Source organism: Notamacropus eugenii, chromosome 2, assembly GCF_028372415.1.
Source record: "Notamacropus eugenii isolate mMacEug1 chromosome 2, mMacEug1.pri_v2, whole genome shotgun sequence".
NCBI classification, from domain to species: Eukaryota; Metazoa; Chordata; class Mammalia; order Diprotodontia; family Macropodidae; genus Notamacropus; species Notamacropus eugenii.
The window spans coordinates 379775630-379801973 of NC_092873.1; the positions used below are offsets into that span (position 1 = coordinate 379775630).

General features: G+C 41.2%; 1 protein-coding gene across 11 annotated transcripts in view; it reads left to right on the plus strand.

The window, feature by feature from the left end:
• The window catches only part of DAP3 (death associated protein 3), a 49101-nt gene extending 30268 nt beyond the window's left edge, over window positions 1–18833 (plus strand). For 6 of the 11 annotated variants that reach the window (XM_072637800.1, XM_072637802.1, XM_072637799.1 and 3 more), the window contains 11 exons: window positions 616–738; window positions 1960–2061; window positions 4869–4977; window positions 5090–5182; window positions 6120–6250; window positions 6594–6674; window positions 6764–6922; window positions 7895–7954; window positions 8619–8708; window positions 8970–9087; window positions 17933–18833. In XM_072637800.1, coding sequence (XP_072493901.1) covers window positions 616–738; window positions 1960–2061; window positions 4869–4977; window positions 5090–5182; window positions 6120–6250; window positions 6594–6674; window positions 6764–6922; window positions 7895–7954; window positions 8619–8708; window positions 8970–9087; window positions 17933–18018 — 1152 coding nt within the window. In that variant the 3' untranslated portion in view covers window positions 18019–18833. The remainder of the gene's footprint in view (window positions 1–615; window positions 739–1959; window positions 2062–4868; window positions 4978–5089; window positions 5183–6119; window positions 6251–6593; window positions 6675–6763; window positions 6923–7894; window positions 7955–8618; window positions 8709–8969; window positions 9088–17932) is intronic. The other 5 variants (XM_072637805.1, XM_072637807.1, XM_072637808.1 and 2 more) reach the window with 2 other exon arrangements.
• The last annotated feature ends 7511 nt before the right edge of the window (window positions 18834–26344 follow it).

The window sequence follows — 26344 nt, forward strand, 5'->3', positions numbered from 1 at the left end:
GCCTGAAATCTTCTCTCATTTTGCCTCTTCCTATAAGATGTTCAGCATGTTCTAGAGTGAATTTCATGCAGAGTAGTTTGTATTCACTTAGCTGGGTGCTTCAGATATTCCTTTATTGCATGTTTGAGATTCTTTATGCTAGGGCACTGCTAGCAAGAAGTAACGCAGGGAATATAATTATAAATATAAAATAATGGGGAACATTCCACTAATCTCCTGATAATTGAGGTGATTATGGATTACTAGACAGCTCCAAATTGCATAGTTGTAGACACCATTCATCACTGTAGGTAGGAGCATTATGGGACATTCCCAGAAATGAGACATTAATGGCTATACTGTGCTCCTAAGTTATTTCTTAATGGGATCACTTATTTAGGTACCAGACTCAAACCTGAAATGGCAGCACATGGATTGAAATGAATCAAGGAAATGAGAGTAATTCAGGGAAACTTACAGAAGAAAAATACAAATAAGAGTAGAACCTTTTCCCAGTCACTTCAAACATAATTCTCACTGTGGTGACATTTTGCCAGCACAGTGCCCTGACCTCATGGCAGGCAGAAAATGCCCTGTGTTGGCCACATTGTCGCAACCAGCTAATTTCCTTTACAGTTGCACTCAGGATGCTTTCTACATGTGGGCACCAAGGCATCACAAAGCATTGCTGTCAGTCTGGATACCCAGGTTCTAGGTGAGAAATGCAGAACCATCTCTCGAACTCAGGAGAATGATCCGGTAAGTTGCCTTTGTTTCTGATATAGTCTCAGTGTGTAGAATGTGATGTTTAGAACAATAATAGTTTAATTATCCAGCCCAGCCGCTTCATTTATAGGTGAAGAAATTGAAACTTAGAGAGTCAAAGCAACGTGTCCAAAATCATGCCAGTAATGAGCTGCAGGTGTAAAATTTTAACTCATATCCTTTGGTGTCAGACCCAGGTCTCTCTAATGGAATGCAATAAATTCTTGTTGACTTCAATTCTACTGAAGCATAGAATTATACTCATTGTGCAGATGTGAAAACTCAAGTCCAGGGAAGTTAAATGCCCTGCCTGGGGTCACATGGATAACTAAGGAAAAATCTCAATTTCCTTATCCTCGACCAGTGTCCTTTTCCTCCCCTCTATAAATGTTACCAAGACAGAACTCTTTGGAGAGGGTATCCACTCAAATCAGCATGAGACCCAAAACCATTCAGGGAAGTCTGACAAAGCTATAACTGTGGTGGTCTTATGTGATGCATTTCTGGTTTAGGTCCTATTAGAATAAGTATTGATCTTTTCTTTCTTCCTCCTCTTGTATTGTTACTCATAAATAAAATGAGCTGTGTGGTCTCTTCTTAACTGTGAAAAACTTGGCATTCAACAGCATTTCTTCTTCCCTTCCCCATTTCACCCAAAATACCTTTTCAGCTAAGTTAATGAAGAATATGAGGAAGAAAAAAATATATCTCCATGCTTTTCATGCTTTCATTCCTCATCTTTCTCACAAATACAAAATGAAATAAAATGAACAAAGTCTTTAAAGGTGCCTTTCAGCTTCCTCAGTAATTGGAATCTCTTTCTCTGCTGATTCCTCTGGGGTTTCTATGGAAACAGCAGCATGCAGATGATCTTGTCACATGACTAAAGCATCTCTGTACTCAACACAGAAGAATCCAGATGGCAACAATTGTCTCTCATACCCCATGTTTAGGGTTTGTGTTGCTGGGCAACTAGCTTCATCATTCAGACCATCATTGGCTAATACACTTTGTGTTTGGCCACAACAGCCAACATTTTGTAATATCTTTAGTCATGCAGTCCAAGATGTCTGCTCTAACTCTCAGACATTTGTGTTTTCCCACCTTGGTACAACAGACTTTCCCCACTTCTCCAAGGGACTTGTCTGTTGATTAAACATACCCCACTTTTCCATCCGTCCTTGATCCTGAATTGTTCACATTTTGCCTCCCCAGGCCAACCATAGGGAGCACCACCTCTGTCAGCATTACAGCATTCCCCTGGAGGAAATGAAGACCATTTTCCCACATGGACTGCCCCCTCGATTTGGAATGCAGGTGCTTAAGGCACTGGATTGGGATGAGAGGAGATGGAATGGATTTGGGGGAACAAAAAGGGACAGCAGAGAAGGGCAGGGAAAGAAAAAAAGTGAACCTGAAGAAAAGAGACCATAGTAATTCACTGAGAATAGTACACTTGAAGTTGACAAGCTCATTGTTCATAACAAGTCTATAAGATAAATAGTATTAAATAATATCATTATACAGGTGAGAAAACTAAAACTCACAAAAGTCAATTGTCTTTTTTCATATCCCATTATAAAGTATTAGACCTGGGACCTGAACCCAGATATTATCTCCGAATCTGGTGCTAATCCCATTACAGCATGTTAGTAACTTTGTATGTTAGCCTTTTGTGTATTATCTGAAACAAATGTTTAATTGTGGACTAGCCATTCCTCTATTATCCAATAGGTATCTGTTTGTGTGTTCTGTGGAAACACAAAGGGATGCTGGGAAAAGAAATAACAAAATTAAAATTTCAGAGCCAAATAGAAATTAGCTACATTGTTTTTTTCTTGTCCATTCTTATGGTTTATTACAAGTTGACTTTTTGGAGAGGGTTGTGTTGTAGTGAAAAAAGTGATGGACTTGGAGTCAGGGTGACCTGTGATCAGATTCAGCCTCAGGAAACAATTCTCTGAACCTGTTTCCCTATCTATAAAATGGGCATAGTAAAACAACTCAGAAAGTTGTTATAATGTTCCCTTTACAAAGCTTAAAATGTCATAAAAATGTTTGTGACTGTTGTTTTATTTGAGTTATTACCTCATCCAAGAGAGAATTAATCTTAGGTCTCTACGTAGTGTCTTGACTAATTTGTCAATGTTTTATTGTAGTAACTAGTCATGCGCCTCCGCCCACGCTTCACCCCTACCCCTCACTGGTTTCTGGTGAAGTGGGATAAATCATACTCTGATTTATCAGTGAGATACCAAACAAGTGTTCAGAGCTAGAATTTGGTATTTCTCTATGATGTCATACTAAAAATCAGAAAGATACCATGAAAAAACTAATTTTAGGCCATGGACCTCCTTATCATTCAAAAATGCTGTCAGCAAGAATATAGCTGTTCAGTACACCAAGCTCTAGGGATCATAACAACTCTTCAGAATGTTGTAAGACATTTGTGGCCAGATGTTACACACAGGCCCTCTGCCTTTAACCTTTTAATGTTTCTTCATGATGTGCTAGGGCGCAGGAATGCTCCTTTACTTTGCTTAAATAAGACTTATTTTTAAGTCATATATTGGATATTATTTGGAGAATACTTTTTAGTCAGAGGTACTCCAAGCAGTCATTCCCTTCCCTAAAACCAATATCAGTAGGGTTCATTTTCAGAAAACCACTCAATGTAGGGTTGGTTTATTGGCCAATTACATGAATTTAGATTACTTAATTTTATTATGAGCCAAATTATAATAAAAACCAATTCAAATAGTCTTGAGTAAAGTGCTATTTTTCCTTCTTAAAGGCATAAAAGTTATATATAACTTTGAATTATTTATGTGTTCTTCTAGTTATGTGAGGAAATTAATGTTTTAAATACAGAGAAATAAAATCAAGATCAGCTTCAGAGATTGATTCTTTTCAGTGTGCACTGCTTGTGTAGTCTGCACTACTTGTTCTCATTTTTCCTTCCTTTTGCCATTCATTTTCATTTCTTTTCTGGCTTCTCTACTAATGTTTACAACTCAGCCCATTATTTCAGTTTTGATTAGAAGAGTATTACTATGGGTAGCAGCACAAGTACAGCCTTTGAATGAACCAGCTTTGCAGGGAGGCTCACTCTTTCCACTACAACACATCCCTCTCCAAAAAGTCAACTTGTTATAAACCATAAGACTGGACAGGAAAAAAAAGTGAAGCTAATTTGAAAGTTATTTCTATTTGATTCTGGAATATGTGTTATTTCTTTCCCCAGAATGCCTTTGTGTTTCCACAGAACACACAAGCTAGGAGGCCTAGATACCTATTGGATACTAGAAGAATGGCTAGCCCACAATTAAACATTTGTTTCAGATACTGCCCTTCCTCAGGTTCATAGTGTCTCAGGTACATGCTAGTGCACAGAGTATCATTTGCTTACATCAGTAATTGAATTGCTTACTTCTACTTCTGAGCGGCCCTGAGGCCACTTTTGAACAGAGACATGTTAAATGCTGACCAAAATAATGCATCTGGATTGTTTATAGATTTCTGTTATCAGTGCAGTCTCTGTCCCTATCCCCTTTTTCCTCCCCTCACCCACAATAAGAATAATTAAGGACTAGCTATTTCATTACTCACTATAGCATGTTTTGCTCTTCAACTCATTCTTCTCTTACGTTCCAAATTAATTTTAAAATATAATGTGTGTGTGTTCGTCCTTCATTGCCGAAGAGGACCATACCATCAGAGTAATAATGACATGACTTGCATTTGACTTTGTTTTGAGTGAGGGAGGGCTGTGCAGGTCACCAGCCTCACTTCTCCTTCAGAGCCATCTGAATCCAGTGACCAGATATTCATCAGGGTGACTGGAGATGACCCAGGATGAGGCAATTGGGGTTAAGGGACTTGCCCAAGGTCACACAGCTAATGAGGGTCAAGTGTCTGAGGTGTGATTTGAGCTCAGGTCCTCCTGACTCCTGCAATGGTACTCTACCTGCACCACCTAGCTGCCCTTAAAATATAATAGACTTTGCTTGAACTACACTGAAAAAAGTGTAGCCCTGAGTTTTGGTCCCTTAATTTACTTTAAGAGGTACATTGTGTCTGCTGAGAGCAAGTGAGAAATTCTGTTCTTTCCACTCTTCAATTAGGTGAAGACCTTCAATGAAGCCTGCCTGATGGTACGAGAGCCAGCCCTAGAGCTCCTGCACTACTTGAGAAGTACAAACTTTGCCAACCCTGCTATCCGATATGTCATCTGTATCCTTCTGACTACTTTCCCTGAGCTAAGGGATAAGGAAAATAGGAGATTGCTTTTATGAACTAGAATGAGTCTTGGGTCTAGTGTTTTCTTTAACAGAGGGTCCTTCAGATGGTGAGAAGGGCACAGGAAAAACTCTTACTCTTTGCCATGCAGTTCATTTCTGTGCAAAACAGAACTGGCTGATAATGCATGTTCCAGATGGTAAGTGCTTCAGATCTTCTTGGTCTTGCTCTCAGTTCTTCCGTGGTTTTAATCGCTGCCAGGGCACTGAAGGGCACTAGGAAAAGGCCTCTTCTTCAGCAAGTAGTCAGAGGAGTCTGAGCTCTTTCATCATGGTTTCTCCATGATTAGAGACACAAACAGACTGCAAGGTGAAGGAAATACGATAATAAATACTTCAACATCATGAGTTTGTCTTGATGTGGCATTCCCTCTTCTGGTACTTAGTGCCTGGGAGGATGAATCCTAGTCTGTTCAGCTGCCTCTAGCCTTGTTCCCATGACATGTCTTTTTTTGAGTATCCTTTGAACCTTTCCCATGGTCATGAGTAAGAGGCATGTTTCTGCCTAGGTGAACAGCATCACTGCCTCACCAAATGCACACCACCCGTTAGACCTATTGGACCTACATTTGGATCATAAAACACAGAACCGGAAAGGACCTTAGCTGTTATCTAGTACAATCCTCTTTTACAGATGAGAAAACTGAGAGTTTGAGTGACTTGCCTAGGGCCATATACCAGTAAGGAGCTTTAATCCCAGATCCTCTTACTCAGAATCAGTTCTTTGAACTCTACAGTGTTCCTTTTATCTACATTTACTTCAAATCCTCATTCAATGCTCTGTGTCTCTCACATAATGTGGCTTGGATAGTAAACTCCCCAAAAACCAGGTATCATTTTATCTCTCAAGTGGCTTGGTGTCAGCAAATGCTCATACACTTTGTAAAGGTGATGATGAAGATAACGTTTCCTTCTGAGAGGAACCAAAGAAGTTAAGTGCCAATTGGAGAAGACTTTGCCAGTACAGATGAATCAGATACTAAAGTGATTTCCCAAAAATGAAAGCAGCAGAGCCTAAATCTTTGCAGTGGCTCATTTTGGTCAGACTCTTTCTTACTTTCTTGTGACTTCTTGTAGCTCACTGTTGGGTGAAAAATTGTCGGGATCTTCTGCAGTCTACCTACAACAAAGAACGTTATGATCAACCCCTGAAAGCCTCAACCTGGCTAAAGAATTTCAAAACCTCAAATGAGCGGTTCCTGAACCAGGTCAGTAAGACTCCCTAGAAATTTAATTTAGGGGATTTTTAAAATTTGTTTTTTCCCTGTGAAGCCTTGATATATAAATTTCCCATGGGTCCCTATGGTCTTGTAAAGGGAATCTACAAAGATAATAATGCTACAACTGAAGTTCCTTTGGTGTAGATTATTACAACTATTACAGAAGTATCACAACTATTATTTATGTCTACATTGCAGACAAGAAGTTGTGTCTGGAGTTGGCTAAGTAAATTTTTTTAGTCAGTGACAGGAAAAACCAAAAACTCAGATGTAGCCTACACTCCCTGCACTCAAGTTCCCTCTTAGCCTGAAGGACTCTTTTCTGTTTCAGATTAAAATCCAACAGAAGTACATCTGGAACAAACGGGAAAGCATAGAGGAAGGCAGACCCCTTGGAGAAGTAGTTGAACAGGTGAACAAAAGGGCGTTCAATTTCATTCTTACTCCTTCTTGTGATCAGAAATACTTGGACTGTGACTCTTAACTCTGTTTCTCTGACAGGGCCTAAATCGAGTGAAAAATGCCAGTGATGCTGTTGGGATTGTGATGAAAGAACTGAAGAGGCAAAGTTCTTTGGGTTCCTTCCGCCTTCTGGTGGCAGTGGATAGTGTTAACGCTCTCTGGGGGAGGACCACACTGAAAAAAGAAGACAAAAGCCTGGTACAAAAGTCTTGTTTCTCAGTTCGGTCATCCCATGATTCTAACACCCTCCTAATTCCAGTGGTGGGACAAAGTCTCAGTGATCTTTTGATGTACCTTCCTGCCCTAGTAATCTGTGAATGATTGTTCAATGCAAAGAGTGAAGTTTGAAGACCCTATATGTCTGGAAATGGCAAGTCCCTACACAAGTCACTATGAAGAGTAGACTAGTCAAAGAAAGGAAGGAGGGGTAAAGGGCCTCAACCATGAAAAGTGAAATCAAGAAAGATATTTTGGAGATATAACAAAGCCAAAAACTGTCTTATAAATTGACAAAAGAATTATCAAAGCTAGGAGGTGGTTTTAACTTAATTCATTTAAGTATTATTATATCCCTACAAGCATTTATTATAGCTAGGTACTATGCTTGGTAGTAGGTTTAGAGAGTGAAATTCTGTTCCTTATAAACAGGTCTACCAGGAGAATCAGAAGAGGCATGGCAATTTCAAGTAATCTAAAACAGGGCTTCTTTATCATTTTTGTGTCATGAAACCTCAATAGGCACCTTCATAGAACCATATAAACAGACAGGATTACAAAGGAAATCAGTTTGATTGAAATAAGATTTAATTTTTCCTACCTGAATTCATGGACCCCAGACTAAGAACCTCTAGTCTAGAGAATGTGCAAAGAAAAGGTCTGTGCCATCTCTGATGGTTGGCTTCATTTGGCAAGTCCTGTTTCTGCCTTTCTCTTGGTCTTCTCCCCAACCCATAGTCCCGCCACAAATCTAGTGGAGCCCAGAAGTGCCCTGAAATTTGTTTTGAAGTCCAACTCAGGCATCGTAAGCTAGCCTTAGAAAAACTTGGTGGGGCGTTTTGTTGTTTTTGGGTGGGGAGAAAGGGGCATCTTCTTTCTGTTATCAACTGAATTATTCTAAATCATACCCATAACAACTAAAAAATGGTCTGTCTTTTGTTGCCTGATCTGCAGGTTGCCCCAGAGGAGCTGACACTTGTTCATAATGTGAAGAAAATGGTGACCAGCGATTGGGTGAGTGCAGGGCGGTAGGAGGATAGTAACTAGCCCATCCCAGGCACCTAGCTTGCCTCCCTTGTTAAAAAAAAGATTTCAGATAATCCATAGCCCCAGTTAATAACAAGTGTAACTCTCCTGTTACAATCAAGAAGATCTTCTCATAATTGAGGCGTGTAGGTAGCTTGTTGTATAGAGTTAGAACAGAGTTCAAATCCTGCCTCAGGCTTCTCATGGCTCTGTGACACTGGGTACCTCACTGAGCTTTTCTCAGCCTTTGTTTCCTCATCACTAACATGAGAGAGTTAGACTTGATTCAGGGTTGATGACTAGCATCCTGTAATATCAGACCTAAGTCTATTCAAACTCTAGATCAAAATCCTTTTTTCCATCCTATTAAACTAGAGTGAGTGACTTGGCTATTGGACTGATATTGTCCAGATAGCTTTCTTTGTTCTCACTTGTTGCCCTACTGTCCCTGCAGAGGACTCCAGTTCAATGATTCATACAAGATACCACAGTAAATCTGGCAGAACTAGAACCTGGAACTTGATGCCCATCCCTTGGGATGTTTCCAGATATCTCACTACAAGGCAATACAGGGAGATGTGGGCTTCATCTGGTGATTAAGATGTATTTTCTCCTTGGAGCAAAAATAGATCATCTCTTTCCTTTGTTTCAGCATGGAGGGGCTATTGTGGTGAGTCTGAGTCAGACTGGCTCTCTCTTTAAACCCAGAGCTGCCTATCTACCCCAGGACTTGCTAGGAAAGGTAAATAAAAGCTCTTTCTTCATTGTGGGTAGGAGGCTTCATTTGTCATAAAAGAGTTCTCTTGTGTTAAAGTCTATGTGATACTTTGTTCTAGTTGAGTTGCCTCTTATTCATTCTATCTCAGGCCCTAGTTCCCCTTTATTTTAAGCAAATTACTGTTACCATGTGAATAGGGGATAGCCCCATGAAGGAGTAAATGTTCATTTTCTCCTTGGTGGCATGTCATGTAACATGTGCTCTTTTTGTTATTTTTACCTCCAGGAAGGTTTTGATGACCTAGACCCCTTTGTTCCCATTCAAGTTTACAATTATACCCCAAAAGAGTTTGAAAGTTGTATTCAGTATTATTTGGAAAACAGGTGGCTTCAGCACCAGAAAGGTAAGCTAAGTAGTCCAGGGCCTTGGCCCACAAAATTAATCTTTGGAGTTACCATTATTGTTACCTGCATTTATCCTCCATTTCCCCCTCCCCCAGTCCCTCATATTCTTACTCTAATGTTTTTACTTAGCTAATTGGGTGATAGAAAAAAAAAAGAGCCAGAGAAAGGAAACTAGAGAGCAAGCAGCTTGGCCATTAGGTAGTGTTTCTAGGGTGCTCAGACCACTGCTGCTCTTTCAGGACCTGAGAATATAGGGAATCAATCAAGTAGCATTTATTAATTAAAAGTCTACTTTGTGCCAGCCAGGAGATACAAAAACAACCATGAAGTAGTCCCTGCCCTTAAGAAGTTTATATTAATGATAATTTATGTAGTGCCATAAGGTTCACATATCTGATTTGATTACATTCTGCCAGAGGAAACATATGCACATAAAAGTGAAAAATATAGCATAAACGAAGTAATGTGAGGTAGGACTGAGCTCAGGAAGAGTCGAACGTAGCGACATTTGGGCTGAGCTTTTAAAGGAGCTGGCAATCCAAGAGTCAAAGCAAGAATTGAGAGCCATCTAGGCACTGAAGACATGTACAACCAGAAAGAAAAGGTGAGGTGTCATACAGGGAACAGCAAGTGGGCCAGTTCGTTTGCATAGTGAAGTGCATGAATTAGTTCTGTTTTGCATACGTTGAATATGAGATGCCCACAAGTCCAGTTAGAAATGTCAAGTAGGAGCTGATGGCACAGGACTGAGTGCAGGACACTAGGGTTGAGTATATAGAACTAGCTCTCACAGGCCGAGCAGTGGATTGAGCTCTTGTGAAGTGAGGAGACCACCAAGTGAGAGAGCAGACAAGAGAAGAGGGCCTTGAGACAGAGCCACCACGTAGTATACCCACAGTGAGCTGTGGTAATGTGGGTGGTGAATCAGCAAAGGAGACTGAGAAGCAGTAGACAAGAGGAAAGAGAAGCAGGGGAGTATCCATCAAGGCAAGAAAACTTAGAAAAGAGAGAGTATCCAAGAAGAGAAGCCAGTCAACAGTGTCAAATACTTCAGAAATACCTAGAAGGATATGAGAAATAAAAATAACTCACAGGATTTGGCAATTAAGAAATTATTAGTAACTTCATTTAGGTAAATGAAGAGGTCAGAAGCCAGATTGCAACTGTACAAGAAATATGTACCTCCTTCCATCCTAGCAGAAATCAATAAAATAAATGTTTGTGTGTTTTCACATGCACACACACATACACACACACACAACAGAGAGACCAGCAGTGGGGAATGAGACATTTGTTTTCATACATGGCCAATGTGTTCATTCGTTTAACTATACTTGTTAGAAGAGAGACAGCGGGGAAGGGAGTGGTGAATTGGTGGAAAGTGACTTCAAAAAGAGCACCAAAAAAACTTTTTTAAGTAAGAAAAAGGAAATTAAGTAGAGGGTAGCAGATACAAAGAGCTTTTTCCAGCAAAAACACAAGTAGCTTTGCAGACCACTAACCCAGTGGTTAATTATTCTCTGGAAAGACCTGCTGTCTTCCACAACCTGCTGTTTTTTCAGTATTTTTTAAGAATAAGAACAGCATAACAATTCTCATCAACTGAGGCATGCAATACCCTTTGATCTTGTATCAAAAATGAGTGTTTTCAGTTCATTTTTTCATTTTTGCCCTAACCCTTCTAGATAAGGCTTGGAGGAAGCCAAGAAAAATCAAAAGGTCTGAATATATTATTTCACTTCAGTTTGAGATTTGCCTATTGAGAAATTAGGTGTTTCAAGGTTGGACGAAGTCATATGACTATTTGGGAGGCTGAGACAGAATCTAAAGAGCCATGAAAGAGGTCTTTCAGGGTCACAAGGTGTTTTTAGATCTTGAAGCAGGAATGCTAAGATGAAGGAATTCAAGATAAGAGGGAGGGAGAGGTTAAGGGATTTATTGGAGAACAAGGTAATCAAAAATATATCTGTGCAATTTATAGATTCAGCTTCAGAACTTAATTATGAAAATGTAGCCAGTTTCAGCAGCATTTACAGGAAAGAAACAGCAGTGTGATAGTCACACACTAAATGTTTAACATATCTAATATGTGCCTAACTATGCTAAACACAGGAGACAAATATATGAGTGAAAAAATCTCTACTCAAGTAGCTTACATTGTACAGGGGGAGAAAACATGTCAACATAAGAACATAGATACTAGTTATATTAGAGAGGAAAAACTGTAGCATTTGGGAAAAGGAAAGGTTTCATGTACAAGGTTGTGTTTGTCTCTTCAAGAAACAAGGGGGTTTTATGAAGTGAAGGTGAGAAAAATGTGCATTCTAGGCATTTTGGGCAGCCAATGCAAAAGCAAGAAGACAGGAGATTGTGTGTGTGTGTGTGTGTGTGTGTCTGTCTGTCTGTCTGTGTATGTGTCTGTCTGTGTGTTCAACAGAGAAAAAACTTGTGTGACTGAACTGTGCAGAAAAGGAGGCAGTGTCCAAGGTGGAGGAAGTGGGGGACACCTAGAAAAGTAGAATGGGACCAGGTTGTGAAGAACTTTAAAAGCTAAACAGAGTTGATATTTCATCCTAGATGCAATAAGGAACTGGTAGAACTAAGGGTATGACTTGTTTTGATCTCAGCTTCTCCAAATCACTTGGATAGCTGTAGGAAAAATAGATTGGGCAAGGAAAGCAAGAACACCAATTTCAGACGCCTTGTAATAATCTAGGTTACTGGTGATGGGAGGCTGTATTGATTGTATCTGTAGCAGTAAGGGGTGGTATATGTAAAAGATATGGGGGTAGAAACGGCAGGATTTGGCAAATGATTGCATATAGGGAATGAGAACACAGATTATGAACCTGGGAAAATGGAAGAAGTGGGGATTTGGGGCGAGGTTAAATGTTGAGTTCTCTTTTGAATATGTTAAGTTTGAGATATCTCTACATCATCTACTTTGAAATGAACAAGAGGTAGTTGGTGGTGCAGAGGCAGTCTCAGGAGAGACTGGAACTGGATATATAGATCTGTGCACCATGCACCATCTTTATTGAGATGCTAGTTATACCCATGGGAGTAGATTAGGTCATCAAGAGAATTGAAAAAGGAGCAGTGAGTAGGCAGTCTCAAAACCCAGGAAAGAGGGGGAGGGGGTCAGCAGTAGAAAACTCATCAGAGAAGTCAAGAAGCATAAGGATGGAGGGAAAGACTGTCAGATTTGGTAATTAAGGAGGTCACCAGTAACTATGGAGAGCATACCAGTTCAATAGTAATGTCAGAAGCCAGATTTCAAAGGATTGAGGAGTAAGTAATAGATGAGGAAGTACAGGAGTGAGGGTAGACAGCTTTTTTTAAGAGTTTGATTGAGAAAGGGCAGAGAAACTTCCCTTAATAGCTCGAGGGGATGGCAAGGTCCAGTGAACGTTTTTAAAGTTAGGAATGACTTGAGAATGTTTTAAGTAGTAAGGAGGAACCAATAGAGAGGAAAAGGTAGAACATTCAAAAGAAGATGCTTGATAAAGAAAGGAAGAAACCAGATGGAATCAAAGACAAGTAGAGAAGCTGGTCTTAGCCAGGAAAAGATCCAGCTACCTCATTATTAGAGAAGGGTGAGGGAAAGAAGTTAGAAATGAGAGAGAGTTCAGAGCAAATGGAAGTAAGGTCTGTAGCTGAAAGATTGTGGGGGTAGAGGGCTTGAGAAGAAAAGATTTGGAATAACTTCTGTGGGGAATAAAATAGGAATCAATTAAGAATGAATAAAATGATTGTTTTGCTGCAATAGGCAGTCCCAGCGTAATAACATAATAGTGTACCAGTCAGCAGTTGTATAACTTCCTCAACACTTCAGAGTACAGGGCGGGGGAGGGGGGAGTGTCATCCAAGGAAGGAGTTCACTGAGGAATGAGCAGCAGTAGGACAAGGAGGCAAAAACATTGTAGAGTTAGTGATGGTATAGAGATGTAATTATAAAATTGAAGTTGAGGAAGAGAGGAAAATACAGAGCTGGGGTAATGGCCTAAGGATGTACTAAAGGGTAGAGGGGTTAGCAGTTAGAGTGAGGACAAAGAATAAGTTTAGAGGGTAGCAAGACATAAGGAAAGAAGGAATGATAGACCAGAGGCTAAGGTCAGATTAAGGAAGGTCATAATTGTTTATGAAAGAAGTAGAAGCGCTGGTAAGCAATGGGGAGAGCCAGGATGTGGCCTTGGTCCTTAATTTGGCTGAAAATGAAGAGCTGATAGGATTTAAAGAAAATGAGGATTTGTAGAGATGACAATGAGCTTCATGAGAAAGGAGAGTGAATGACCTGGAGGGCTGTACACAATAACCACCATGACTTGAATAAGATAGAAAATTTTGATTTAGTATTTAGGAAAGGAGGAGAAATTGAGCAGCACCCCTCTGCTCGTCAAGGTACACTTAGTCATCTCTGCTCCTTGTCGTCTAAACACATTATCCCTAGCCCTCTCAGCGTATTGCCAGTTATGCCCAGCCAAGCCTCAGCCTTGGATCACTCCCACCATCCACCACTTTCTCACCCACATCAGTGCTTCTGAATGAACGTAGAGAAAATCACGCGACCGTTATAACTGCTTCCACTACAAATTTATGTTGCATAACCTCCACTGGACCCTCACCCCTGCTGAGCAGTCCTGCTGTATCTCCCTTATCAGCTCCCCATCTCATTCTCCACAGTGACTCTTCCCCCCACCTTTTCATTCCTCCTCAAACCTCCCATGGCTCCTCTTCCTCTCACTCTGCAAGAACTTTGTGCTCCCTCTTTTTCCCCCTTCCTCATGTCCTGTCACTTAGGTACCTTCTACTACTTTCTCCTCCATTAATGCCTCACATGATGAATTGGTCTTACTCCTTACTAAGGCTAAAATTTCCGCTTGTTCAAGCAGTCTCATTCCATCCCATCCCATCCCCTCTAAGAGACTGCCTCTTCTGTTATCCCCACTCTTTCATTTATTTTCAGTCTTTCCCTATCTATGGGCTCATTTGCTACTACCTACACACCTGCCCCATCCTGAAAAAATTCTCACTTCATCTTCCATCCCTGCTGACTACTGTCTTTCATCTTTTCTGCCCTGTAGCTAAACTCTTCGAAAAGGCCATCTACAATAGGTGCCTCCACTTTCTCTCCTCTCATTCTCCTCTTAACCCCTTACAGTCTGGTTTCTGAACTTATCATTCCACCAAAACTGCCCTTTCAGAGTTACTAATGGTCTCTTAGCTGCCAGATCCAATGGCCTCTTCTCAGTCCTCTTTCTCCTTGACCTCTCTGCAGCCTTTGACTCTGTTGATCACTCTCTTCTCCTTGATACTTGGGACACCATTCTCTCCTGGTTCTCCTACCTATCTGACCATTCCTTCTCTGTCTCCTTTGCTAGATCCTCCTCCAAATCATACCCTCTAAGTGGAGGTACCTCTCAATGTTCTCAGGGCCCTCTTTTCTCCCTCTATGCCACTTCATTTGGTCATCTCATCATCTCCCATGGATTTAATTACAATCTCTATGATGATGCCCTTTCTGAAGCCACACTGGCTCTCAGGTATATGCCCATCTTCCAGGGGAAGGATCAGCCCATTAAAGAGGACTCTAACAAGAATTTTGCCAGCATTGATTAAGAGAGAGATCCCCCTGTGATTGTCACAGGACAATCTATTCCCTTTACCCTTATAGAGATGGACAATGGAAGCATCTTTGAACTCCTGGGGGATAATGTCCTCTTGCCACATAACCTGGAATATTTCAGTCATCAGCTTTTGTATGAGCAGTGGTCCTCCTAACTTGTAAATCTCAGCTGGAATAGAATCAGCACCAGGTGCTTTGACACATGAAAGGAGCCTAATGGCCCTCAAAATCTCTTCTTCAGTTGAAAGGTCAGCTAAGGAGGGATTGACATCAACATGAGGTAAACGGTCAGTGGACTGAGCATTGATTAATGATGGTCTGTTGAGAACACTGTGGAAGTGTTCAGCCCATCTCTCATGTCCTTATCACTAATCAATATGACTCCATCAGCACTGAGTAGTTGTGATGCACTGTAGATTTTTGGTCCATAAATAGCTTCCAGGGAATCATAAAAGTACTTTGGATTGTTAACTATCAGCATAAAACTGAAAATTTCATCTGCTTTCTTACTGAGCCAGGAATCCTGCATCTCTCTAAACTTTGCTTATACTTGACTTTTGATAGAAGAGGAACAGTAGATATGGTGTTTGCTGCCCAACAGCTCCAGGAGAAATGCCACGAGCAGAACAGAGGTCTGGACACAACGTTTGTAGATCTGACCAAGGCCTTTGATGCTATTAGTTGTGAGGGCTTATGGAAAATTATGTCAAAATTTGGTTGCCCAGAGAAGTTCATCAATATTATACGTCAGTTTCATGATGGCATGTTTGCCCGGGTTCTGGATAATGGGCAAAACTCTCGTGTCTTCCCAGTCACCAGTGGAGTGAATCAGGGCTGTGTGCCTGCTGCCATGCTTGCATGATGTTTTCAGCCATGTTGACAAATGCTTTCAATGACAATAAACATGGCATCCAGGTCAGTTACCATACTGATGACAAGGTCTTCAATCTGAAAAGGCTACAAGCCAAGACCAAAGTGGAAGGAGTGTTGGTACATGATTTTCTGTTTGCAGATGATTGTGCACTCAATGCAGCCTCTGAAGCTGAGATGCAACAAAGTATGGATCAATTCTCTGCTGCCTGTGCTAATTTTGGCCTAATAACTAACATCAAGAAAACAGGTGCTCCATCAGCCACCACCACACCATCCATACATGGAACCATTGGTTACAACAAATGGAGAAGTTTTGAATGCTGCAGATAAGTTCACTTACCTTGGTAGTGTACTTTCCAGGGATGTACACAGTGACAATGAGGTTGATGCACACATTGCCAGAGCTAGCTCAGTGTTTGGGAGACTCTGAAGAAAAGTTTGGGAGAGAAGAGGTATTAGACTGACTACCAAACCTTCAGTTTGGTACAGAGCCGTTGTGCTGACCTCATTGTTATATGCTTGTGAAACATGGACAGGATAGTCTACCAGCACCATGCCAGGAAGCTGAATCGCTTCTATTTGAACTGTCTTGGGAAGATTCTGAGGATCACCTGGCAGGATAAGGTACCAGACACTGAAGTCCTTTCCTGAACTGAACTGCCCAGTATTCAAACTGTGCTTCAGAGAGTGCAACTCCAATGGGCTGGCCACGTTGTTCGAATGCAAAATGTACACTTGCCAAAAAGACTTTCATGGAGAACTTGCATGGGGCAGGCGATCACATGGTGGTCAGAAGAAACGATACAAGGATACTCTCAAGGTCTCTCTCAAGAACTTTGGATTTGACTGTGCAACACGGGAGACACTGGCACAGGACTGCTCAGCATGGCATGCCCACATAAGAAAAGGTGCTGCACTCTTTGAGTAAAGCAGAATTGAGACAGCACAAAGTAAACACAGGATGCACAAATTTGGGATATCCACCCCAAATATTCATATGGACTATCTGTGCCCAACCTGTGGTAGAGCATTCTGAGCTCATATTGATCTGATCAGCCACAGTTGGACTCACTGAAATTTCACTTTACAATGGTGATGTCATTTTGGTCCTCTTCAAAGACGAAGGACAACAACCAACCATGATGATGATTCCCAGATCTACCTATCCTGCCCCAATCTCTCTGCCGACCTTTAATCTTGCATTTCTAAATGCCTTTCAGACAGTAAACATCATAAACTCAATAGGTCCAAAATTGAACTTACCTTTCCCTCTAAACCTTCCCTTCTTCCTATCTTCCCTGTTACCATAGAAGGCAACACTCAGTTTCTCAGGCTCACAACCTAGAGGTCGTCCTGGATTACTTACCATCTCTCACCCTCCACATCCAGGGTCTGCTGATTTCACCTTTCAGCGTCTCTGGCCATTGTGCCCCTCTCTCTTCTGACACTGCTACCATTCTCATGCAGACTTTCATTGCCTCACACCTGGACTATTACAATAACCTGCTAGAGGGTCTGCCTGCCTCCCATCTCTCCCCACTCCAATCTATCCTCCATTCAGCACTAAAGTGATTTTCCTGATTTTATCACTGCACCCTACTCATAGTGATTGCTCCCTGTTGCCTGCAGGAGCAAATACAAAATACTGTTTGACATTCAAAGCCCTAAATAACCTAGCCCCCTCCTACCTTTCCAGTCTTCTTATACCTTATTCCATGACATTTACTTTTCAAATCCAGCAACATATCTCCCCAGTTGTGCCCCATGCCTGGAATGCTCTAATCACTGACCTCATTAGCTTCTTTTAGGTCCCAGCTAAAATCTCACCTCCCAGAGGATGCCTTTCCCAGCCTCTCTTAATTCCAGGGCCTTCCCTCTGTTAATAATTTTCTATTTATCCTGTCTATAGCTTGCTTTGTATAATTTGTTTGAATGCTGTCTCCCCCATTGGATCGTGAGCTCCTGGGGAGCAGGCACTGTCTTTTACAAAGCCTTGTGTGAGCCCAGCACTTGGCACAGTGCCTGGCCAGTCAGTGCTTAGTAAAAACCTGATTACAATGGAGAGAAATTGGTGTTGCAGCTTGCAGGGTGTAAGTGAAGGCTGCAGCGTCATCATCCAGGGAAATGAAATTCCAGTGAGGGTGAGTCAGTGGGAAATGTATGAGGAAGGATTCCAGAATGTAAGGAGTTGTGGTCACTATAGAATAATAATTCTAGAGACTGGGGGAAGAGGTAGCCAGGGCCAGAGGGGACAGGAAGGCAGTGAGTGGCAGGAATAATGCTCATGGTCTTCCATGCAAAGGGTGGATTATCTGCCATTCATATTATGCCTGTTTCTTTTTTAGCTCACACGGAAGAAGGGAAAAAGGAGCTGCTTTTTCTTAGTAACTCAAATCCCTGGCAACTAGAACGGCTTTGCGCTTATCTCTAAATCACGCCTGTCCCCATTCAGCCTGGTGCTTGGTACGTGTTGGTCTGAACCAGGAAGAAAAGTCTTCCTCCAGAGGCAGCCACGGTCCCCTGTGTGGCCAGGTCCCTGGCTTGGCCTCTAGAGCTCAGGAAAGTCTTCCCAAGGATGGCCAGACTTCTGTTGAAGTGACTGCAGCAGCTGAAGATTCCATCCCTGGTCTTGTGAACATTGGACCTTGTTCTCAGAAGCAGGATTCTATGATCCTTCTCTTTCCTCTGTGATCCCTTCCCTCTTTAAAAAAAAAAAAAAAAAAAAGATAAAATGCTTTTCTTAAAAGAAGAATGTCATTGGCAAGGACTTAATTTTTCCAAAGAATTCATGATGGAAAATGCCACCCATAACCAGAGAAAGAACTAATGCAGAGTGAAGCAGACTATTTTCTGTTTTGTTTTGTTTTCTTTCTCATGATTTCTCCCATTCATTATAATTCTAATATGCAACGTGGCTAATACAAAATGTATTTAATAGGAATGTCTGTGTAGAGCCTACCTATATCAGATTTCATGCTGTCTTGGAGAAGGAGGGGGAGAAAATTTAAAACTTAAGGAAATGTTGAAAACTAAAAGTAAATTAATATTTTTTAAAAAAAGAAAAATGATAAGCACTGGCTAAGCTTTAGTGTTCATGGTGGGTCGCTATTGGTGTCTGCATGTCCTCAGTTAAAGAGAATTCCTAGATTGTGTTTTCTGTTTAGCATTCAGTTCATGAGGTAAAGATAACAACATCCACTCCTTTTCAGACTGCCCCTCACATAAACTCAGCCATTTTCTTGTTTACCTTCTACTTTTGCTTTCTCTAACTAGGATTGTATGGCTTGAATTTTTGTATCTGATTTGAATGGTTACTACATAGAGGGAAAAATATCTAAAAAGGCAGTAAGCAGCTCTTCTTCCTCTTGATTCATAAATGAGTTGAAAGAGTAACCAAAGATTTAGACTTAAGTGATTTGGTACTGGAACAGGGAAGGGTTCAGGGGTGAACCAAGAGACCTTCGTGAGGCACAAGTGCACCTCATCCATAATCCTCTTGGCTCTGGGTGTAGAATCTGTGCCAAGTAAGGAATCAAAGGTGTTAGGCTCAAACCCTACTTCCTGCCTCTGTGATCTTAAGCAGGTCACTTAAATTCAATGGGTCTCACTCTGCTCATTTGTAAAATGAAGGAGTCAGACCAGAAAAAGTATGAGGAGTGTCTAAAAACAGCCTATTTGCCATGGGCTCATTACCCATAAATACAGTGTCCATGGAAGAATGAGTACAGTGGTAATGAGGAACATATGTAGAGAACACATGATCAAAATAGCTGATCCTCGTGCTGTTCATCCTAACTCTTTCTGATCTTCAGTATCTATCTACTGGCTCCTTGCCTGCTGCCTACAGATATACTCATGTCTTCCAACCAATTCAGCTCTACACCAGCCTACTCTCTTGAATCCCTAACCCTCTTAGCATATTATCAGTTATGCCCAGCCAAGCCTCAGCCTTAGATCACTCCCATCATGCATCCCTTTTTCTCCTACACAAATGCTCCTAAATGAAGCCATCATTCTGACTGCTTCCACTACCAATTTATATTAAATGACCTGCCCTGAACCCTCAGACCTGCTGGGCAGTTCTACATTCTACATCCTCCTCAAGGGACTGGGGAAGACTAAAGTCTGTGGGGGTGCTTTAGATTGTTTCTTAGATAATCAGAAAATGGCTTGAACAAATTGTGGTATGTGAACGTAATGAAATATTGCACCAAAAGAAATGACAAAAGATGATTTCATAGAATACTGGGGAATATGAACTAACAGTGAAATAGACAGAAGCAGAATAGTTTATTTACAAAGACAATGCTATAAAGAAAAGCAATTTTGAAAGTCTTAAGAAATCTAATCAGTGCAATGACCATGTCTCCATATATCTATGATAAGGTATGTTACTCATCTCCTGACAAATAACAGACATGAAAGGCAAAGACTTATTTTGGGACATAGCCACCTTGTAGAATCATTTTTGCTTGATTATATTTGTTACACAGTTTTGTTTTTTCCTTTCTTGGTTAATGAGAGGGATTAGCGATGTCAAAAGAAAAATGGCAATGTATTTATTACATAAACTTTTTTAAAGCAAGCAGTGTAAACAATTCAGGAATTCACATAAAATCTTTTTTGTTCTAAAATAAAACTAGGACCTCAAAAAACATACTTGTATGTATAAAAATATAGTAAGTTACTGTATATGCAGATACTGTCTTGCTTTTTGCATTTATATCACCAGCACTTAGCACCATACCTAGCAAATATTAAATGCTGAGGTGGTTTTTTTTCATTCACCCCTTATACCTTCTATGTGAGATTTTAATTTTAAAAAATTTTTTCATTAGACATTGTATGCTGACATCATATATGGTGTAGGCATCAGCAAAAATTTCAGAATTGGGAACAAGGAACGCCAGGCAATTTTGCTTCCATTTTTCTCTGGGAGTGGGAAGAGTATATATAGAAATTGTGCCCTGCCACAATATGATCATTTCTCTCATGCTTCTTTCTCCCTGATGTGATTTGCCTGGGAGGAAAAAGTGCACTATCTGAATCTGGCAGGAGAACCTATGAATTGTTCCCTTATGGGTGCTCCCTTGTGAATTTAACCCTGCCTGATGAATATAGATAAGATAGGGCATTTCAGAGGTAGAAATATAAGACTCTGCAACTAATGACGTGAGAGGACAGGAATGAGAAAAGATATTTCTGAGTTTACAACTGTGACATGAACAGAAAAAAATATTGAGAATGAGGTTTTGACATGTTCATTTTTAGAATGTCAGAATATCCAGGTAGAGATACCTAGCAAGCACTGGGATTGTACTGAATCTGATAAGACAGATCTGGATAGATATTTGGGAGTCATTTGCATACAAGTAATAATTCAATGAAATAGTTCTAATTATGGGTGTCCCTTAAAGTCCAGTCCTAGATCTACTCAGTCTATGATCTGAGTCTCTTAGTGATCTCATCAACCGTTATCTTCATCAATCATTATCTCCATGCAGCTGACTCCCAAGATGTATATATCCAGCCCATACTCTCAAGATCCTCTCCTACATCTCCAGCTGCTTGCTGAACATGGCAAGTTGGATTACCAGTAAGCATCTCAAACTCAACAGCACAACTTCTCTCTTAACCTCCTGCTCTAAACTTGATTTTTGTTGAGGGTGTCACCATCCTTCCAGCCACTAGTTGACAACCTAAGTCATGCTGAACTCTTCCTTCACCTCTAGATCCAATCAGTTCACATTATTTTCTTCACTCACAGCCATCACTCTACTTCAGATTCTCATTACAGCTTCCTCAGACTATCACAGATACGTCCTGATTATTCTTCCTGCTTCCCATTTCTTCCCTCTCTCAATCCATCTCCCACACTGCCACCAAGATAATTTTGCTACTGTTACTGCTCTGCTCAAGAACCTTCAAGCCCTTTTATCACTTCTACAATATAATACAAACTCCCCAGCTGAGAATTTAAAGCCTCCAGCCCATTTTTCCAGCTTACTTCACATTATTCCCTTTCACTGGCAAGTTTGGGTACTTGAAGTTTGTCAAATTCTATATTATATCTCCTCTTTGACTTTGCAAGTCTCTCTGAAATGCATGCCCCTCAAACTTTTAGAATCCCTAGCTTCATTTTAAGGCTTATTTCAGCTTTTAATCTGCTCCAGGAAAGAAGCTTTTTCCCAGTTTTTCTGACCCTCCCTTCACCAATTGTTAGAGCACCTTAGTGGCAAAGTGGATAGAGCACCAGGCCTGAAATTGGAGGAACTGAGTTCAAATCCAGCTTCAAACATTGCTGTGTGACCCTGGGCAAGTCACTTGACCCTAACTGCCTCAGTTTCTTATCTGTCAAATGAGCTGGAGAAGGAAATGGCAAACCACTCCAGTATCTTTGCCAAGAAAATCCCAAATGGGGTCATGAAGTTGGGACATGACTGAACAAAATTGTTAGTGCTTTCTCCTGCCTCAAATTATCAAGTATATACTATTTTATTCCTTTCCTCCATCCACCACCAGGAAAATAGAAGCATTTTGAAGGTGTAGAATGTGCAGACAATATGAACCAGACAGTGTTTTAATACCTTGCACAGTGTGTGAAACGACAGGCGTTCAATAAGTGCTTTATTGAATAAAAGTTACTTTGGGTTCATAATTCAGCAAATTTCCTCACATTGTGAAGTAGAAACTACTCTATCCTATTTCTTGTGGATACCTTAACTAGGTGAGAACATGTTTCAGTCAATCAATAATAAAAGGCCTTAGGTGTTGCACAAGAAACTTCAAAAAGGCAAAGGAATTTGACCACACCCCAGCAATCAGGTATCAAAAAAGTTATATTCCAGAAAGTAGAGTGTGAAGTTGTAGCCAAACTGAGAAGGAATCACCTGGGGGAATTAAAAGGCTCCGTGGTCCTTTAGCCTCAGCCAAGTCTCCCTCTCCTCTCCCTTTTGACTAGAAGAGAACCTTCCACCTTTGAAAGGTTTGGAGAATGGGAGACTTTGTTTTTGCAGGCGTCCTAGCACTGTATTTCTACAGACTTTGGCAGTTTCCCAGATCCCCTTAGTATCCTATGTGGCTTCTCCAGACTGGCAGGCAGTAGGGCCTGGTCCAGAACAGTTATGAAGATTCACTGAGAAAGGGTCCTTAAAAAACCAGGAGCTATAAATTACATCTTTGCCACGTGTGCATTCTAAGCTTGACCTCACTTTCCCCCATATTCTATATGCAATTGAGAGCATGACACAGATATGAGGTTGGGAGAGATGACATATTTGTACCAGCTGAACTTACTACACTACCCTAGGAAATATCCTAACAAATCTACTTAAGGCTGGCTGACAATGATTCTCTGCTGACCATGCTGGGGGAAGGAAGACCAACTGATCAATCAGTGACAGTAGAGAAAGCTACCCTATCACCCCTAAAGAGTACCCCTCAGAATTCAAGGGAGATATGCAGCCAGCCCAGCTCTGGGACCTCACCATCTGTGCAAATGAGAATTAGAAAAATACCCCAGAATTTATAAGGGTCATAGTAATAACCACCCCTGTGAGAAAAAAGTATTTTCCTCACTTCACAGATGGATTGAGAGATCCAGTTTTTGAGTCCAGCATTCTCATTAATGGTAACACCTCATACATAGCACTATAGCATTTTTTTAAGAATTGCAAAGTAATTTCTTCACTACTCTGAAATAGATATTGCAGATGTTCCCATCAACTTTTTATAAGTGAAACAGGATAAGAGGAGTGATGTGGAAAGTCACACAACTGAGAACTCCCACAAAAGTACTATTTGAACCTAGGTTGCCTTTTCAGGTTGCTTAATCACAACTAGCAAAAGTGAGCACATGGAAATACTCTTGAGAAATGATAACACTGAGGGGGTCAGCAAAGGCTTTGAAATTGGAGAATCAAGAAGGCAATGTCATTGTTGAAGTCAGGGAACCATAATGTTGAGATTTGAGGTTCTTGGGACCCCAGAATACCAACACCCCAGGTCCCGCCCAAATGAATTCAACCCAAGCCTTCTTTCAGCCAAAGTAAAACAAAGTTTTTGAAGATTCTCCATATTAGGTTGACTCTTAAGAAGCCTCACCATTTGTGAAGCTTGTATTGACAAACAGGCCAGATAAAATCGGAGCTAGACTGAATCTGAACATCTTCATGGAGACAAGAAGGATCTTATACACACAGAAAGACTGGAAGGGATCTGGAGTTGGTCTAGTAGTCTGAGATGATAGAGGATGGGTTTACGGAGGGTCTTGAGGAGGAGTCCAAGAAGGATCTTAGTGAGACTGGGTTAACTTCCTGTCAGAATCAAGAGAGTGGGATTCTGATGTGATCCAGGGTGGGAAACTACTGGAGGCAATCAGATAACAGAAAATGGAAGACTGAGGTGGGAAGCAGGCTGGTGCATTTCAAAGTTAACAAACAATGGATAGCCAGGCTAGGTTAAGGGTAACAGATTTGGATATGAAAAGCCAGATTAAGTGGGAAGATTCAAGGAGGTTCCTAGAGTCTGTACCCCATTATTATAGAGTTAAGGGGGGGTCATTTGAAGAGTATCATTTAGGTGTGGACATAAGCCAGACTTCAAGGGGACTAAAGAGGATGCTTGTCAAAGAAGTAGAGACAGAATTTAGACTGCACTTATTAAACAATTTAACAAGGAAGGGAAGACCTGATTTCAAATAATGCCTTTGATACTGTTGACCTGAAAACTTGGTTTAAAAAAAAGGCAACAGACTAAAGGCATACATTGTATGATTTAATTAATTAAACAATTACCTATTAAAGAAAACAGTAACATAATGCACCATGGAGTCAGAAAAATACTCCGACTACCCGGTACAGAAATCTTCTGGCTTATACACATTTTACCGTGAGAAAGGAACTCTCTTAGTTGAACAAATCATAAATTTAGTAAGACAATACAATTAACAAAGTAGTGTCACTTAGGATTTATGATCCCAAGCTGTGTGAATTTCCTTTCTGTATCATATGTCTCTGTAACATAAGATAAGGAGAAAATACCACCACTCTGGTGACAGACATCCTGCTGACACAGGAAAGAGTACCTGTAACAAAGTTTCAATTGAAATTACAACCCAGGACATCTGTGTTTTTCCTTATCACTAAGATGCCAAGAAAGGGGTCTCCCTAAGGAAGTTACTAAGTCAACCCTATTTCCTTCTCTGAGGCATTCTCTAAATTTACTTAAGATAACAAGATAGACTATTAGATCCAGACTCCTCTTAATTCAAGCTTTGGCCCTTATTAAAGTCCAAAATTTATATTAAATATTATCAATGCTTAATAGATGTGACATCACCAGCTATGGAATTCAATTACCACAAGTCATAGAACTGGGATAAAAGCAATAGAACCCATCTTACAGGCTAACAAAATTGACGATATAATGGTAGCCTAAGGTGGTGGAGAGAGGGGGGCTGCTAAGAAAAACCCATCAGCAAAGGAGAGATTGAAGATTAAAAGAGTGATGATGGGATCAAGAGTTCTTTAGCCAGAAGGAAGACCACATCATCTCTGAGATTGGAGGCTAAGAGAAAGGGGGAAAACCATCTCAAGAATTAGACAAGTTTAGTAGAAAAGTAAAAGACAATCTGCTGGTAACTGGAAGCTTGGATCCTCCAGCCTGATAAATGTATACAATTACACAACAGGGAAGCTTTCCAGGCAAGGTAGGAGCACATGTCTTCAGTTTCAGGACTAGTTCCAGCCTCCCTGGGCTCCCCTTTTGATGGTGATGATGGTGCAATGTCACAGGGTGAGAGGGTAATCAGGTGAGGACTTCCTCAGCGAAGGACACTACAAAGAGCAGAAGGGATGGAAGGTGCCTCAGGTCAGGAGACCTGGGGAGTGAGGGTGTGGGGGTGTGGGTGCCTGCTGCAGCATGTTTTTTCTGCTGGGCTTAGAAGGAGAGAGTCCCACTAGTCCTGGGGAGCTGGACTGACCCATGCACTGGAAAGGGGTGGGCAGCCTGGAAGGGGGTACAGCTTGGGCCAATTGGGGTGCAGCAAGCCTGGTCCCAGCTCTACAGGTCAATCAGCCTCTTCTGGGACCCCCAAACTCTGGTTTCCAGTGGCCTAGGAACCACCAGATCCTTTGCTCCCACCCATGCCCCATGTCCAGTGGTAGAGGCAGGGCAGACACTGCACAGCCACAAGACCTACACACCTCTGGAGGGTGAGCCCTGCACCCTCGTCCTAGGGGTGGAATAGATGATGGCCAAGGGGAGCCCACCAAAAGCTTTTGCTGCCCCTATGGTGCCTTGTAAGGACCTAGATTCATTGAGCCTCTAGCTCCTCACCTGCTGTGGGGAAACTAAGGAAGATTCTCCCCAGCCCTTTGCATGACAGCCACATGACCTAACATAAGGAATGTAACTTACAGTTGATATGCTTGACTGGGGAAGCAGCAGAATTAATGAAGCATGTAGCCAGGGCGAAGAAACCCTTATCTTAAGAGTCATAAAACTCCTTAAGGGAGGAGGTGTTTGTGTTCAAGGACCTGGCCAGTCCTTGGGCACATACATCAAAGTCAACAACTGGAACTTTTGGCCAGAGTTCCTTCTTTGTTCTAACGGTTCTCTTTTCCCTGAAGTTACATGTATAAAGTTATATGTATACATGTATCAAGTTACATGAGTGGGAGAAGGATTTTTGGAGGTCTTTTGCTGCAGAAGTGGGGACGTCTGCTTCTGCTCTCCCAGCCAGGACCTTTGTAGAC